This window comes from Megalobrama amblycephala, linkage group LG8, assembly GCF_018812025.1.
Source record: "Megalobrama amblycephala isolate DHTTF-2021 linkage group LG8, ASM1881202v1, whole genome shotgun sequence".
NCBI classification, from domain to species: Eukaryota; Metazoa; Chordata; class Actinopteri; order Cypriniformes; family Xenocyprididae; genus Megalobrama; species Megalobrama amblycephala.
This window is the reverse complement of record NC_063051.1, coordinates 5,100,230-5,114,755: the sequence shown is the minus strand read 5'-3', so window position 1 is coordinate 5,114,755 and position 14,526 is coordinate 5,100,230. Positions and strand designations below refer to the sequence as shown.

Here is a 14,526-nt window from a genome sequence, read left to right as displayed (position 1 = left end):
ACCACACTCCTGATTGTGTTTGCGTCTCTCCAGATGGTCTCTAAACGGAACGCTCATTGATCTTCATGGTGACGAGAGGCGTCGCCTGTCTGGAGGTAACCTGATCATTACTGGCCTGGATCGAGACCAAGACAGCGGTGTCTACCAATGCACTGCCTTCAACAACCGGGGAACCATTCTCAGCCAGAGAGCCACACTACAATTTGCATGTGAGTTATGTAATTGCATATATTTTTAAAGATGCTGTGTGTCATTTCTCATTGTTAAAATATTGGTTTTCAGTCAAATTATAAGTTTATGTATTCAACAGATGCATTTTTCCAAAGCCACTATAAATACATACATACATACATGCATGCATACACTACCAAAAGATTGAGGTCAGTTAGTTTTTTTTTAAGAAATTAAACTTTTATATTGGTCAAAAGTGAATAAATTATGTTATATTATATAGAACTTTCTATTCATCAAGATTTCCACACAAGTTTCCACAAAAATTTTAAGCAGCACAACTCTTTTCAAATGTTTCTTAAACACAAAATCAGCATATTATAATGAATTCTGAAGGACCATGTGACACTGAAGACTGGAGTGACGATGCTGAAATTTTAGATTTGCCGTCACATGAATAAATAATAATATTTCAAAATATATTAAAATAGAAAACATTATTTTAAATTGTAATAATACTTCACATTATTAACTTTTGAATGTAGTCTATAGCCCCTTTCACACCGAAATCCCGGTAATTACTGAAAAATTACCAGAATTAATTTTCTTGTAAATACACAAATGTGCCGTTCACACAAGCATCGGTGTTCCATCTTTTTACCGGAAAGATACCATTCACACATTAGTACCAAAATACAGGTAAACTCTTTGATGTCAATCATCTGAAATGTCCTAGAATTTTTCTTCATCCACCTGGATAAGGTGAAGTGCTTTAGTACCACTCTATCCAATTCGACTACATTTTTTGCACATTTTTGCTCTTAAAAACACGAGACGCATAATAGTTATAGTTACTATAGTGCACAATAGTATCTGCAGAGCCACAGCACAGATTAATAGAAAATAAGGAAGGGTCTCAAGAGTGAAATGTGGTGGAACAGTCACATGTCCTTCTAGCACATGTTTACATGCTTATACTGGCAATCCTGTTCTTTGTTCACACACACCATCATAACAGTAATTTATTGTTAATTTTACAACTTCTTATACCGGGAAATTGTCAGAACTGATTTACAGGTATTTTTGAAAAGGTCCTGTTCACACATGATCTCTTAACTGTAATTTACCGATACTTTACAAGTAAAGACTGTATGTATGAAAGGGGCTTATGTGTGTATGTACATTAACTCAACCAATGCCAATGAGTTTGGAGCAGGATTAACAATTTGTCCCAACAATGGCAAATGGGAGGCGTGCTTGGATGTATATAAGCGACATTGTAAAAGCACCAGCTTTAATATTTGGTATTCACATGGCATTGCTGAAAAAAGAGCAATCAAACGAGCTGTCAAATGTGACAATTTCACAGGGTGAAGTGCCATTTCATCGACTTCAAACTCCATCACTCATTCTCATTAGTCACCAGCTTCAATAGCATCTTTGTATTGACTCGCCATATTAATACCGTATTATCTGCTCCACAAAGTGAACTGCCACGGATGAGAATAGCCATCTAGCCACCTGGCCTCTGTGCCGTTGATTTAAAATGCTGTCCTTGTGCATGCTCAGAGAAATCAGATGCTCAAATCAGCTTTTCTCAAAGATGGGAGAAGGATTGTTTGAGATGAGAACACGCCTGGCCATGGACTTCTTTTGTCTGACGGCGAAGACTCTTCACTCTCACGCCGTCTACCTATTGATCCACGCAGAGCATCATACGTCCCCCTTAGGAGACAGATTCTTCATCTTTATGGGTGGGATAATGAATCTCACTTTAGGGGACTGGTTAACAGGACTTGCTTGACATTTATTTCCTATATTGATCATTGGTTAGTCAAAGGGGAATTATGATTTTAATAAGATGATAATGCCGCTGGCTTTGATAATATGTCATTGTGGCATTTCTTATCTTTCAGACAGCTGTTGAAAACTGCATCCCATTGCGTTTGCAAGCCAGTTTGAGATACATGCTTAACTGTAAAATTTGTCATTGGGAGATTTATTCCTTGGTGGCTTTCTGTTGGCTGTGTATTGGGGTAATCTTCTCCTGGGGCGAGTTTGGAATGAGTACCTTTCTCAAGGGTGCAATAGCAACAGAGCAGATTTGTGACCTGACAAACCCTGGCTCACACAAGCGCTCTAGAATTCAAAGTCTAGTTGTAACAACTGGGATTAGTCAGATATTTAAACAGTAGGCTCTCATATATATTGTGATGGGGTGATCATATGCATGCTTAATTTATGTTTTTGCATATCATAAATTCCAACTCGTCTTTTCAATTTAGTTTTCGTTAGTTTTCGGTTTATCATTGTTTTAGTTACATTGCACATCACCCAATTACTCAAAGAGCCCTCTAAACCCCTCCTTTCCGTGAGCCTACTCTGTTCTGATTGGTCAGGCAGCCCGATCTGTTGTAATTGGCCTACTGTTTGCAGTGCATGTTGGAAACAAAACACCTATTAACATATCTAAATTTCAGCTCTGGAGGCTTCCTTAGGGCTTGATAAACAGTGATATGAATGATAGCGTCGATTTTGCTGTATCAATTCCAGCTCAAGTCCTCATCCATTTGAAATGCATAAAAAATGAATTTGCAGCGCTGAAAACAGCATCTTCTTGACATGTCGACAACACAAACCAAACTCTTCCATGCCTCAGCTACAACTACAGTGTTTGAGGGTGGGCAGAGCAGACATCTTTAGTTTGCAATCAATGAAGACCATAGGCTGGTATTATGCAAATTTGTTACATTGTTAAGTAGATGCGTAACATTAAATGAGACTGGAATAACTGATGACTCATTTCAGCAGTTCTGAAACGATTCTTTCTTTTAGGAGACAAATTTATTTGTTGTGCACTTTGAACTTTAAAACTTTGCAGACTTTTACATTCACAAACAGCTATATTAGACACAGCATGAAAGGTAATATTTGAAAAAGCATAATAGCTGCACTTTAACGTGATCTTTGAGTTGAATGTTCCATCATCACATAAGAAAGAATCAATAAGAGTAATGAAAATGAATCCATAAACAGTCAAATATTTGACCTTCAATTCCAGATATGAATGTTTTCCATTTATGAAGCAACGGCATTTACTGTGAAGATGTCTGACTTACCACAAAGTCTACAGCCATCACATGAGTCCAGCCTTATGGATTTTAACACAAGAGACCATTAATCAGCATCTGTGGCTCTGCCGCTCCAGCTCAAAAGCCATTCATCCTGTTTCTATGAGCCAAGCAAGTCCTGCTCTTTCCACTTCCACTAAGGCTCAGTACGACCCGACTGGACTTCTTTTTGGTCAGCGGGGATTCTCTCATTAATCTTTCCCACTGTTTTCCACCACCTCTCTCTAATCTTGATGTTTTCTTCTGCTTGTTTTGTTTTTCTGTTTTTTTTTTTTTTTAATCTGCAATTTGTCTTATCGGTCACATTGACTCTATAGTCTTTGTGTTGGGAGCCTGGCTCTTGGCTTGTTTGCTTAAGGGTGTGGAATTGGCACAGCAGGCCACCGTTACAGAAGGCCTTCTCTGTCACGAAACAAGGAGAAGGTTTTTATCATGCCAGGTATACGAGCTGGCTGCCAACTTCCTCTCCTCCTGTTAATTTGTGAGGATGACTCATGTGGACATGTATTGACAGGGAAGCTACTGGCTCAGTGGGTGAGATTAAGATATCTCTGGTAATGATGCTGGTAGGTAGAGGCAATGTTAGCATTCCTTTTTTCATACACCCTCATACTGTTTTACTAGACTGCATTGTATGCTTTGGACTTTTCTGAATCACTGATTCTGTTTGCTTCTTTTTGCTTTCTCAAATATTGAGTGCTACTAAATGGTTGCAGTCAACATTGCTTTTTCATTTTTTGTTTTGCTACTGTATAATATGTAGGGATGGGCATTTCAAGCAAAAATAATATTCGAAAATCGCTGGGAATTATTCGATTATTATTCGAAAATCGCACCCCTCCCCTGCACGCACGCACACACAAACAGAGAGAGGGAGAGAGACCATTCACGCTTTCTATCTGTATGATATTGATAAACTGTTTAATTCATTGGGGAATATGCTGTCTTAACTCAAGCCATATAATGATTGTAATGTGCTGAAACATATTAATATGTTCTTTAATATAAGTGAAAGTAAAATCCGCACGGCCATTCATAACAGTGCGAAGCAGAGCGAGTGCTTTCAATTAATTCAAACGTTGAGCTTCCACATGAATAAACTGAAAACGCTCGCTCTTCGCCAGTGGACTATCAGTGTCGCTCGCTCGCGGCGTTCGCCTCGCTTTTGTCCAGTCCGGCACCTTATAGTGGACACGCACCATGAATGACCGAGGGAATTTTACTTTCACTTTCAAATTATCGCCAATTCGGGAGCGGTGACAAGTGATGATACCGATGTTGTTCCTGAACACCGGCAACACCGACTATCGCAGCAAGCCTACCTCAAGCCATATTGATTTTAGGCTGCCTAAACGCGTTATATCATTGTGAACAGCTTGAATGACGGCACGTGTGTCGTGTGAACATTGATTTTGACGTCTCTGTTATATGCCACGCTTTTCTATGTTCTGCTGTTGTCTAAGAGTTGATTGACAGCTTTTAGGTGCGTTATTGGCAGCGCGCGCGCCACCCTCTGGTTACATGAACGTGTCACCATTGAAAACATGAGGATTTTTTTAAGACGACAATCGCACAACCTATTCGATATTCTATAATTAAATCAACTAATCGAATATTCGAAAATCGTGACACATCCCTAATAATATGAAGTGCTGTTTTCATTATGTATGCAACATAATTATCTCATACAAATGTATTTCATTCCACATTTCATCTGTTACAGATCTGGAAAACTTCAAAACACAGACAAGAAGTGCTGTCAATGTGAGGGAAGGCCAAGGGGTTGTTTTGTTATGTGGCACACCTTTGCATTCTGGAGGTAAGTCTGTACAGTATATCTTGCCATTTAAAGTGATTGAGTGATTTGTCTTATTGTTAATGATTAATAGGTTAGTCAAACAAAACATGATTTCATAATCTTTAATCCTTTTGCAATAACATTGCTTTTTCTTTGATGTCACTTAGGCCGCAGCAATGATATTTTAGTATCATTTATATACAATGTTATTTAATTATAATTTAAGTTAGTTTGTAGTTTTATATTTTCAGTTTTTGGTTTTGGTTTTAATTGAAATGAGTTTTAATAGTTTATTTTAGTTAACAATAACAACACTGGGTCACACAAGTTATTAGATAATGTTAACCAATAGCCAAATAGATATTTAGGCAATGTTTTAGTGAATTCTGTCATTCAGTCTGGTTACATTTTGGTATGGGACACCCACTTTTCACCATCCAATCAGTTCCTGATGGATGAAATTCCTGCCCTACATTTTTTTTTTTTGTTGAATGTTCCTGTTTCACTTGAAAATGTCAAATTATGCAAGTAAAATGGGTTGCAAACATTAATTCACTTTCGACTAATAAAAAGCAGTCCGAATCTGTGAAGTGCTGCCTACATTCATATGTTCTTGTTCTTAAAACCATAAAATGCTTCCTTTCATCCCATTGAATAACATGAAACCATTTTGTCCTTGTTTCATCATCCCTGGGAAATTATGTGAAACTTGTGTAGGGCTTTTTTTTAGATGAACTGTTGGTGATAAATTGGAAAAAAAAAAAAAAAAATGATATAGTCTGTTTTAAACTACTATTTGAGAAGTATGATAAAGGCAGTAGAAACTCACACTCCGATGTTGTTGTTTCACAAGCAGAAATGTGGTGGAAATGCATGTTTTCATGGTAATTGTGCTTCTCTTAGGCATATATGTGCCTATCCTTAGACAAGACTGAGGTTGTAATTCAACCAGCTGTAATTGGACAGAAGTCATTAGACCCCAAGTGCAAACAAGAACGAGGCAGTGAGAGACATCAATATCAATTAGAGGTCGTGACTATTACTGCGACAAATGAGATGTCAGAAATTAGAAGATGTGAATTTGTTTGATAGGCTGGCAATTATAGTTTGCGGAGATAAATCTGTAATTAAGCATTTGTTTAATTAGAGAACCCAGAAAAGGAGCATTTCATATGAGAATTCTCTAATGTTTGGCTTTAATGTCACAAACGATTGAAAACGTAGGCTAACTATGACTAAAAAGCCAGAAATAAATAATTCAAAAGAGCTGGAGAAGGCAGAAATTTAATCAACACACTTGGTTGTGAAGCAGACCCATTTCTGAACCACTGATGGTCATTTTACTTGGAGTAAGCATGCTGGTTAGCATTAGGCCTTCTAAAGAAACTAATTTACTATGGATCGCAGATCCTGCCATCGTTTGTTTGACTTCAATTTGTTTTCTCATTTGGATCACTTTCTTTTCAATCAGACCTGAATCTGGAGGCAAATGGAAATAAAGACCTGAAATTGAAGTCTCAATTCAATTAGTAGGAAATATGTTTTTTTTTTTAGACAAATGCATTTTCTGTGCAGAGTAGGTAATCAATTGTTTATCACTGAAAAATGCAAACAAGAATGCTAAGCTTTGCAAATTTCCAAGTGATTCTGTTATAAAAGTTTTTGCTGTGCATAAGTTGAAGAATTACAATATAGTTGCTCTTTATCTGTTTAGATTTAGGCTGCGTATTGAACTCAGAAGACAAATGAGTTATTATTACCAACCTGTTTTATCATTGTGGAAAAAGCTATTGCACTAGTAAAATTTGAAATATCTAAGTTATTTTCCCCAAGAGCAATGCTGAATGTTTTCATTGTTGTAAAACAGCATGTGATCAAACATTTTAAAAGCAAGTTTTCTCTGCTCCACATTTGCAGTTATCTGCTAGATCAGAATGTCTTGTTATCAAAGTACCCATGATCTAGCTGCCTATTGAGATCGCTGAACTAAAAAAAAAAAACACATTGGTTATTATTACCAACCTGTTTTATCATAGTGGAGGAAGCTCTATTGTTCTAATCTAGTAATATTTAAATCACTTTTTTTTTTTTTACCAGTGCATCTATTTTATCTGTTGAAATATACAGTAGTGGGTGATCAAACCATTTTCTCTGCTCTACATTTGCTAAATCAAATAGCACAATATCAATCCACATACATTACCATTTAAATGCTCAAGGTCAGCAAGTTTTTCTTAAAGAAATTTATAATTTATTCAGCAATGATTAAATTGATCAAAAGTGCAGTAAAAACATAATGTTATAAAACATTATATTTGATCAAATTAATTCAGCCTTCTTTCCAAAAACATTCTTACCTACCCCAAACTTTTGAATAGAAGCATATGATTTAGGTATTTATGAATTGACCAATTACAGGCTAACATGTAGTAGTACACCTTTTCGATTTTGTGGCTCTTTTTGTTGGTGAATATATTTACTATGAATTACATGTATAAACATACATATTTTGAATGAATGGTAGAGCATTTAGAGCATGTATCTCTTTGACCTTGTCCACCATTATTTTCAAGCTGTAGGCCATTTTCCGGCATTTCTATTATGCCTCGCTTCCTTACATTGCCAGAATAGAGCATAGACATCTCTTATATTGTACTGTATATCACAATGCAGAGGACATGTCATGTACCCCATGATTGCCTCATTCTTCCCAGTGATGGGCTCCTCCATTTCTAAACAGCATGTTTGTTTGTGTTTTCAGTAACAATTCTGTCTTTTCGATTCTTCTATGATCAGCAACTTTTGACAAAGGCTATCACTTCTTATTAAGCTAACTGAGCTCTGATGCAAGGATTCCCAGGCCAACCTGATCATAAAGAATTGCTTTCAACTTCACAACAACCATCCTGCCAGCATGTTTCCCCATCTTAGGATGGGCGGCGCTGTCTCTGGGGACACTTTTTGAGTGGCAGCCATCCAATATACCTTTCCAACAGTTGCATCATGTGCACGAGCCTCTCTTTCGCATTCCCTTCCCCCTCTTAGTCTCCTGTAGATGACACACTAATGCACTGTGGCAGGGCCTTCGGTCTTCTTTGGTTCAGCCCTTTTCAGTAAGAGCCAGCCATGCATGAATGACGCCAGCAGAGAAGCCTTCGTCCCCAGCCACGGTGAAGCCGGACAGGGCATGTGTCATAAGAGTGCCAGTGAGGCGCTTTAATCTAGTTTGTTTCGCTCCCTTTCCTGCCGCCTCACAAAGGAAGAGTCGCTCTGTTTACTAAGCCTCACCTGCCCTAAGGAGGTCAGCCCGAGGCATAGCAAGTGGTGTAATACAGACACTTTGTACGCGCTTTCTAGTTGAGATTATAGTTTACTGAACAATGTGACTCAGCACCTTTCTGAAAGTATAAATGTCTGTGTCAGAATCTAACGCTCTTTTTCTGGCATCTTTCTAGAGCTCATATTCACCTGGGTCTTCAACGAGTACCCTCACTTCGTCCAGCAAGACAGCCGGCGCTTTGTGTCCCAGGAGACAGGGAATCTGTACATAGCCAAAGTGGAACCATCTGACGTAGGGAATTACACCTGCGTGGTTAATAACACTATTACCAAGGAGAGGGTGTTTAGTTCGCCGACACCTTTAGTGCTGAGAAACGATGGTAAGAGGGCTGTCTGTCAAATAATGTACAGTTTAAGCACCATATAGGAGCATACTCTGTAAAAAATGATTGGCATTTTAACAATAAATGACTGTAAATGCTACTTGAAAAATCTGTTACTTGGTTAACGATAAAGGCCCTGATATACTTCAAGCGATATCGAAGAACGAACTGATGTGAAGTTATTTCGAACAAAATCAGGCCAAAACGAAGCTCGTTTAGAGTTCATTTCAGGAGTTCGAAACAGCTTGCCAAAGCCAACTCTCCAGAAAAGCAACAGCTGTTAAACACCGTTGGTCTACCATTGGTCCCTGGTGATTATGTAATAGGTAGGTGTCTGCTGAGGCCCCACCTATTTTGATGTGGAATCTTCTCTGGTTCATTTTGTTCTGTTCAGTCTGTCGAGGTTGGATGTCTGTGAGTAAAAACAGCTGGAGAGCTGAAATTCTAATCAAGAGCGATACCGTCATAGTTTTTTTTTTTTAATACTGTAAAGCTGTTATCTTTAAAACAATCTATTGTATAAAGTGCTAAATAAGTAAACCTGACGTGACTTGACTGGAGTGCTGAATTGCAGAGCTGGTGCAAACAAATCCACATCTCTATGTTCGGGTGCTTTCTTAACTCTTATTTTCTCACTGCCGTCATTTTTTTTTTGTCTGTTAATTTTGTTATTGTGAGGAAAGCCCGCAGCACGTTAACATATTTATTTAAACGGCACTCTCAGCAGCTTGGGCAGCATTTCGAACTTTTTTTTAACCCTAAACGAAAAACGAAAAAGAACTTTGCTGTGTGTATCGGGCCCCGGTATACTTCAAACAAAGTTCTTTTTCGTTCTTCATTTAGGGGTAAAACGAAGTTCGAAATGCGTGACCAGTGATATATTGTAAACGAACATCTGACGCCGCCCACACCGCTGAGAGCGTCGTTTAGATGAATATGTAAATATGTGCCGTGCACTTTCTTCTCAGTAACAAAATAAACACAACAAAAATGAGAAAACAGCAAGCATTTATTATAAAAAGCATAAGAAAAGCGTCTAATCATAACAGAATGGGAATGTTAGCACGAGCTCTGCAAATTAGTACTCCAGTCACGTCACATCTTCATATAGCACTTTATTCAATAGATTGCTTAAAGGTGCCCTAGATTCAAAAATTGAATTTACCTCGGCATAGTTAAATAACAAGAGTTCAGTACATGGAAAAGACATACAGTGAGTCTCAAACTCCATTGTTTCCTCCTTCTTATATAAATCTCATTTGTTTAAAAGACCTCCTAAGAACAGGCGAATCTCAACATAACACAGACTGTTACGTAACAGTCGGGATCATTAATATGCACGCCCCCAATATTTGCATATGCCAGCCCATGTTCCCAACATTATGAAAGGCATTAGACAAGGGCAGCCAATATTAACGTCTGGATGTGCAGAGCTGAATCAACAGACTAGGTAAGCAAGCAAGGACAATAGCAAAAAACGGCAGATGGAGCAATAATAACTGACATGATTCATGATAACATGATATTTTTAGTGGTATTTGTAAATTGTCTTTCTAAATGTTTCGTTAGCATGTTGCTAATGTACTGTTAAATGTAGTTAAAGTTACCATCGTTTCTTACTATATTCACGGAGACAAGAGTTGTCGCTATTTTCATTTTTAAACACTTGCAGTCTGTATAATTCATAAACACAACTTCATTCTTTATAAATCTCTCCAACAGTGTAGCATTAGCCGTTAGCCACGGAGCATAGCCTCAAACTCATTCAGAATCAATGTAAACATCAAAATAAACACTGTACTTACGCGATTAGACATGCTGCATGACGAACACTTTGTAAAGATCCATTTTGAAGGTTATATTAGCTGTTTGAACTTTTTTATGTTGTTTAAGGCAAGCGCGAGCTCTTGGGGCATGGAGCACGAGAATTAAAGGGCCACACACCCTGAATCGGCTCATTTCTAATTATGCCCCAAAATAGGCAGTTAAAAAAATGAATTAAAAAAAATCTATGGGGTATTTTGAGCTGAAACTTCACAGACACATTCAGGGGACACCTTAGACTTATATTACATCTTTTAAAAAAAAGTTCTAGGGCACCTTTAAAATCAAGCAGCTTTACAGTATAAAACCTGAAAAACAGTGTTAGTGCCTCATTTTTTTTAGAAGCACAACTTCATTTTGTACTATAAAGCGGCTATCCAGTGTGTTCATGTTTTCACCCGCGGAGATCTTACCTCGATGAACTCAAACACACAAAATGAATCAAAGACGTGTCCCACGCGATTGAAGGCGGAGCCTCTGCGCACACCTCCTATTACGTTATCGTCACTGACCAATGGTGGCATGAAGGTGTTTTGCAGCTGGAGCGAACTTTTCCTGAAAGTTCGCTTTGGCAAGCCTTTTTGAACTTCCAAAAAGAACACAAAACGAACTTTGTTTTGGCCTGATTTTGTTCGAAATGACGTCACATCAGTTTGTTCGCCTTTAGGAACCTTTACTCTGTATTGTGAAAAACTGTAATAGATATAATGGGACATTTCACGTAATTTTATAGTAAAATACAGTTAAATGTTCAGTTTTTGGAAGCGAAGAACAAGTCATCTAGACTTTTAGAGGAATTCTCTGTGTGACAGCTCATATTTTTCATTGAAATAACTGTTTCTTAGTTTTTTTTCTTTTCTTCAGTTATGTAAATTAAGGTTTTATGTTACATCTTATGCTGTTACATTAATGTTTATTGCATTATTTTAGTGTGTTTCATGATGGTGGTTTGTGTTAGAGTGTATGACACCTTCTATATATTAGTAATTACCTCAGCTTGTGGAAAAGCTACTTGTGGTAAAGCTTTCTCTTTGCCACCTGTATTTAAACGTTGTCAGTATTTTATAAAGGTAAGAAACAGGTTTTAGTAATATGGTATATCAGTGTTTATTTTATGTATATTTGTTCAGTCTGTAAAACTTAAAAAGTTGCTAACATATTTTTTAATGGTAAAGTTCTGGTAGCCACAGCTCTTTTTACAGTAGATTTCACATATTTTTTCAATGTATCTCACATGGGTCAAAGAAGCATGTGACATTTTTAGAGAGAAATTCGTAAATGTCAGAGAGTGTATTTATGCCACTGTCTTGAAAGCTAAACTGCCTCTTTTAAGAACACTAACCTGCACCCTTGACAATGCCTCAAAGGAGGCCACATTTCCATTTGAGATGGATCCTGTTTTTATTATGCTTGTTCCATAAATCTTTAATAACGTGTCTCTGTATTTTTGGCACAATCTTCTCGGTTCCCCAGCTCATTGACAGGTCTTTGTGTTTTGCCATTTGTTGTTGTTTTGCTTGTATTCTGGAGTACAAAGCTTGTATATCGTAAATCATGAATGACAAAGCCGTTTGCATCTGTGGTGTATTGTCTGCCCATGGCAGGAGCGATGGGAGAGTATGAGCCCAAAATAGAGCTTCATTTCCCAGACACCATTCCAGCTGCTAAAGGATCCACGCTGAAGCTAGAATGCTTCGCCCTGGGAAAGTAAGTCCGACATGCACACACCTGCGTCTGTCTGTGTCCTCTCTCTGCAAATTGTTGCCAGAGTTCACACCCTTGCTTAGTGCTGTTTAATTTTATCCTGCGTTATAAAATACACCAAATTTGTGATCAGCACTTCAGGTTCATTCTTAATGCGATTTGCAATCTGTCACGGAAGCTTTTTACAGAGGCCTTTTCACTATAATAGTCTGCTTTGCAGAGAGCAATGACCCGCAAGATTTACTCCTTAAATAGTGTGGAAATAGAGCTGCAAGCTTCTTTTCAAACCAAGAGCAGAAGGGTTGTCGTTTAGAAAGAGGGGTAATGCAGGTTTTCAAGAAGCGGGAGATGATGGCTTTTCACACAATACAAGGAGTGCATCACCCCAGATCCAATCCTGAATCAGATCCATTCACACTCAGATTTTCTTAATAGGGTACGTCTTTGAAGAAATGAGGGGAAAATGGATTTTCTTTTGCTAAACATTATGGAATTTCCTCAGACAAAGTTCCTGTAGCTGGTAGAGCATGATGCTAGCAATGCTAGTGTCATGGATTTGATTTCTGGAATACAAATGATCAAAATTCTTAAGTTGAAAGAAATTTAAATCAATATGGATCAAATGCATATATGTACACTACCACTTTCAGAAGTTTGGGTTCAGTAACATTTTTGAAAGAAGTCTCTTATGCTCACTTGGGCTGCATTTATTTGATCACAATTACAGTAGAAACCATAATATTGTGCAATTTTATTGCAATTTAAAATTATTGCTTTCTATTTTAATATATTTTAAAATGTAATCCATTCCTGTGATGGTAAAGCTTAATTTTCAGCAACATTACTCCAGTTTGTAGTGTCACATGATCCTTCAGAAATCATTCTAATATGCTGATTTGGTGCTTAAGAGACATTGTTCTGCTTAATATTTTTGTTGGAACTGTGATATATTTTTTAGGATTTTTTGATGATAGTTCAAAAAAACTATTTATTCTAAATAGAAATATTTTGTAACAATTCAAAAGTCTTCACTGTTAATTTTGATCAATTAAATGCATCCTTGCTGATTTTTTTTTTTTTTAAACTTACTGACCTTCATAATACTGATAATACTGAAAATAATTATTAACAATAATTCATAATAATCAAATGCATAGCTAGAATGAATTGTATTACACTTTAGATAAAAGCATCTGCCAAATGGATTTCCTTTCACCAAACATTACATTAAACATAATTCTGGAATTAGACCACGTAATACCTCAAATGGAATTGTGTGAATAAAAAAAAGTTCCTGTAGCTGGTAGAATATGGAGTTGGCAATGCCAAGGTCATGAATTTAATTCCTACAAAATACATAAATGATTAAAGACCTTGAATGCTTTGAATAAAAGTGTTTTCCAAATGCATAAATGTAAATGCAAGATGTACACATAATAAAACGCATAACTTGGATGCAGTGAATGTCGCTTTTGATAAAAGCGCATGTCAAAAGCTTCTACAGTAGCAATGCCAAGGTCATGGATTTCATTTCCAGGGAATTAACATACTGAAGAACAAAAAATATATTTCCTTTAGGTGAAAGTATCTTTCAAATGAATTTGTCTAACTGCTAATGATGGCTTTGCTCTGGTTTCACAGTCCAGTTCCTAAGATCAGCTGGAGAAGAACCAGCGACGTTTCGTTCCCAAACAAAGTCAAACTGAAAAATTCTAACGCCATTCTGGAGATTCCGAGTTTTCAACAAGAGGACACAGGGACGTATGAGTGCATAGCAGAAAACAGTCGTGGAAAGAATGCTGCAAGGGGTCGCGTGTCTTTCCATGGTGAGTTGTTTTCGTTCACCCTCGATTTCTAGTTTCTATGGGTTTTTCATTTAATACCTCATTCTCTTTCCATCATATATCATAAACACCATTGTCAACATATAACTTTTCCTAAATTTATTGTTATACATTGGTGTGTATTTTTTCTACCACTGGAATTTGTTATTTGGTAAGTATAAATAGATGTTTTTGTTGACAGATCAACTTGTATCATCAAGATTTACAGTAATACAGTAAGAAATATGACTGTTGCCATATGGCAGTTCTGCCCCACCTTGAAACTGCAGTAATAAATCAGTAAATAGTAGCATCAGTTATAGTTTCATTTGGAGGTGTTGTATAGAAATATAATTATATTTCTGCAATAAGAACATTATGAATTATGTTTCATCTTTTGAGGAAAATGAACA

The 14,526-nt window shown here is 37.1% G+C and overlaps 1 protein-coding gene across 4 annotated transcripts in view; it reads left to right on the top strand.

The window, feature by feature from the left end:
• Positions 1-14,526, top strand: part of cntn3b (contactin 3b) — a 69,462-nt gene that overhangs the window by 26,365 nt on the left and 28,571 nt on the right. For all 4 annotated transcript variants that reach the window (XR_007186075.1, XM_048198869.1, XM_048198868.1 and 1 more), the window contains exons 4-8: positions 34-209; positions 5,026-5,121; positions 8,556-8,759; positions 12,191-12,293; positions 13,932-14,116. Coding sequence is in view for 3 of the 4 variants with exons in the window: in XM_048198869.1 (XP_048054826.1) it covers positions 34-209; positions 5,026-5,121; positions 8,556-8,759; positions 12,191-12,293; positions 13,932-14,116 (764 nt within the window). In the remaining variant the exon portion in view is untranslated. The remainder of the gene's footprint in view (positions 1-33; positions 210-5,025; positions 5,122-8,555; positions 8,760-12,190; positions 12,294-13,931; positions 14,117-14,526) is intronic.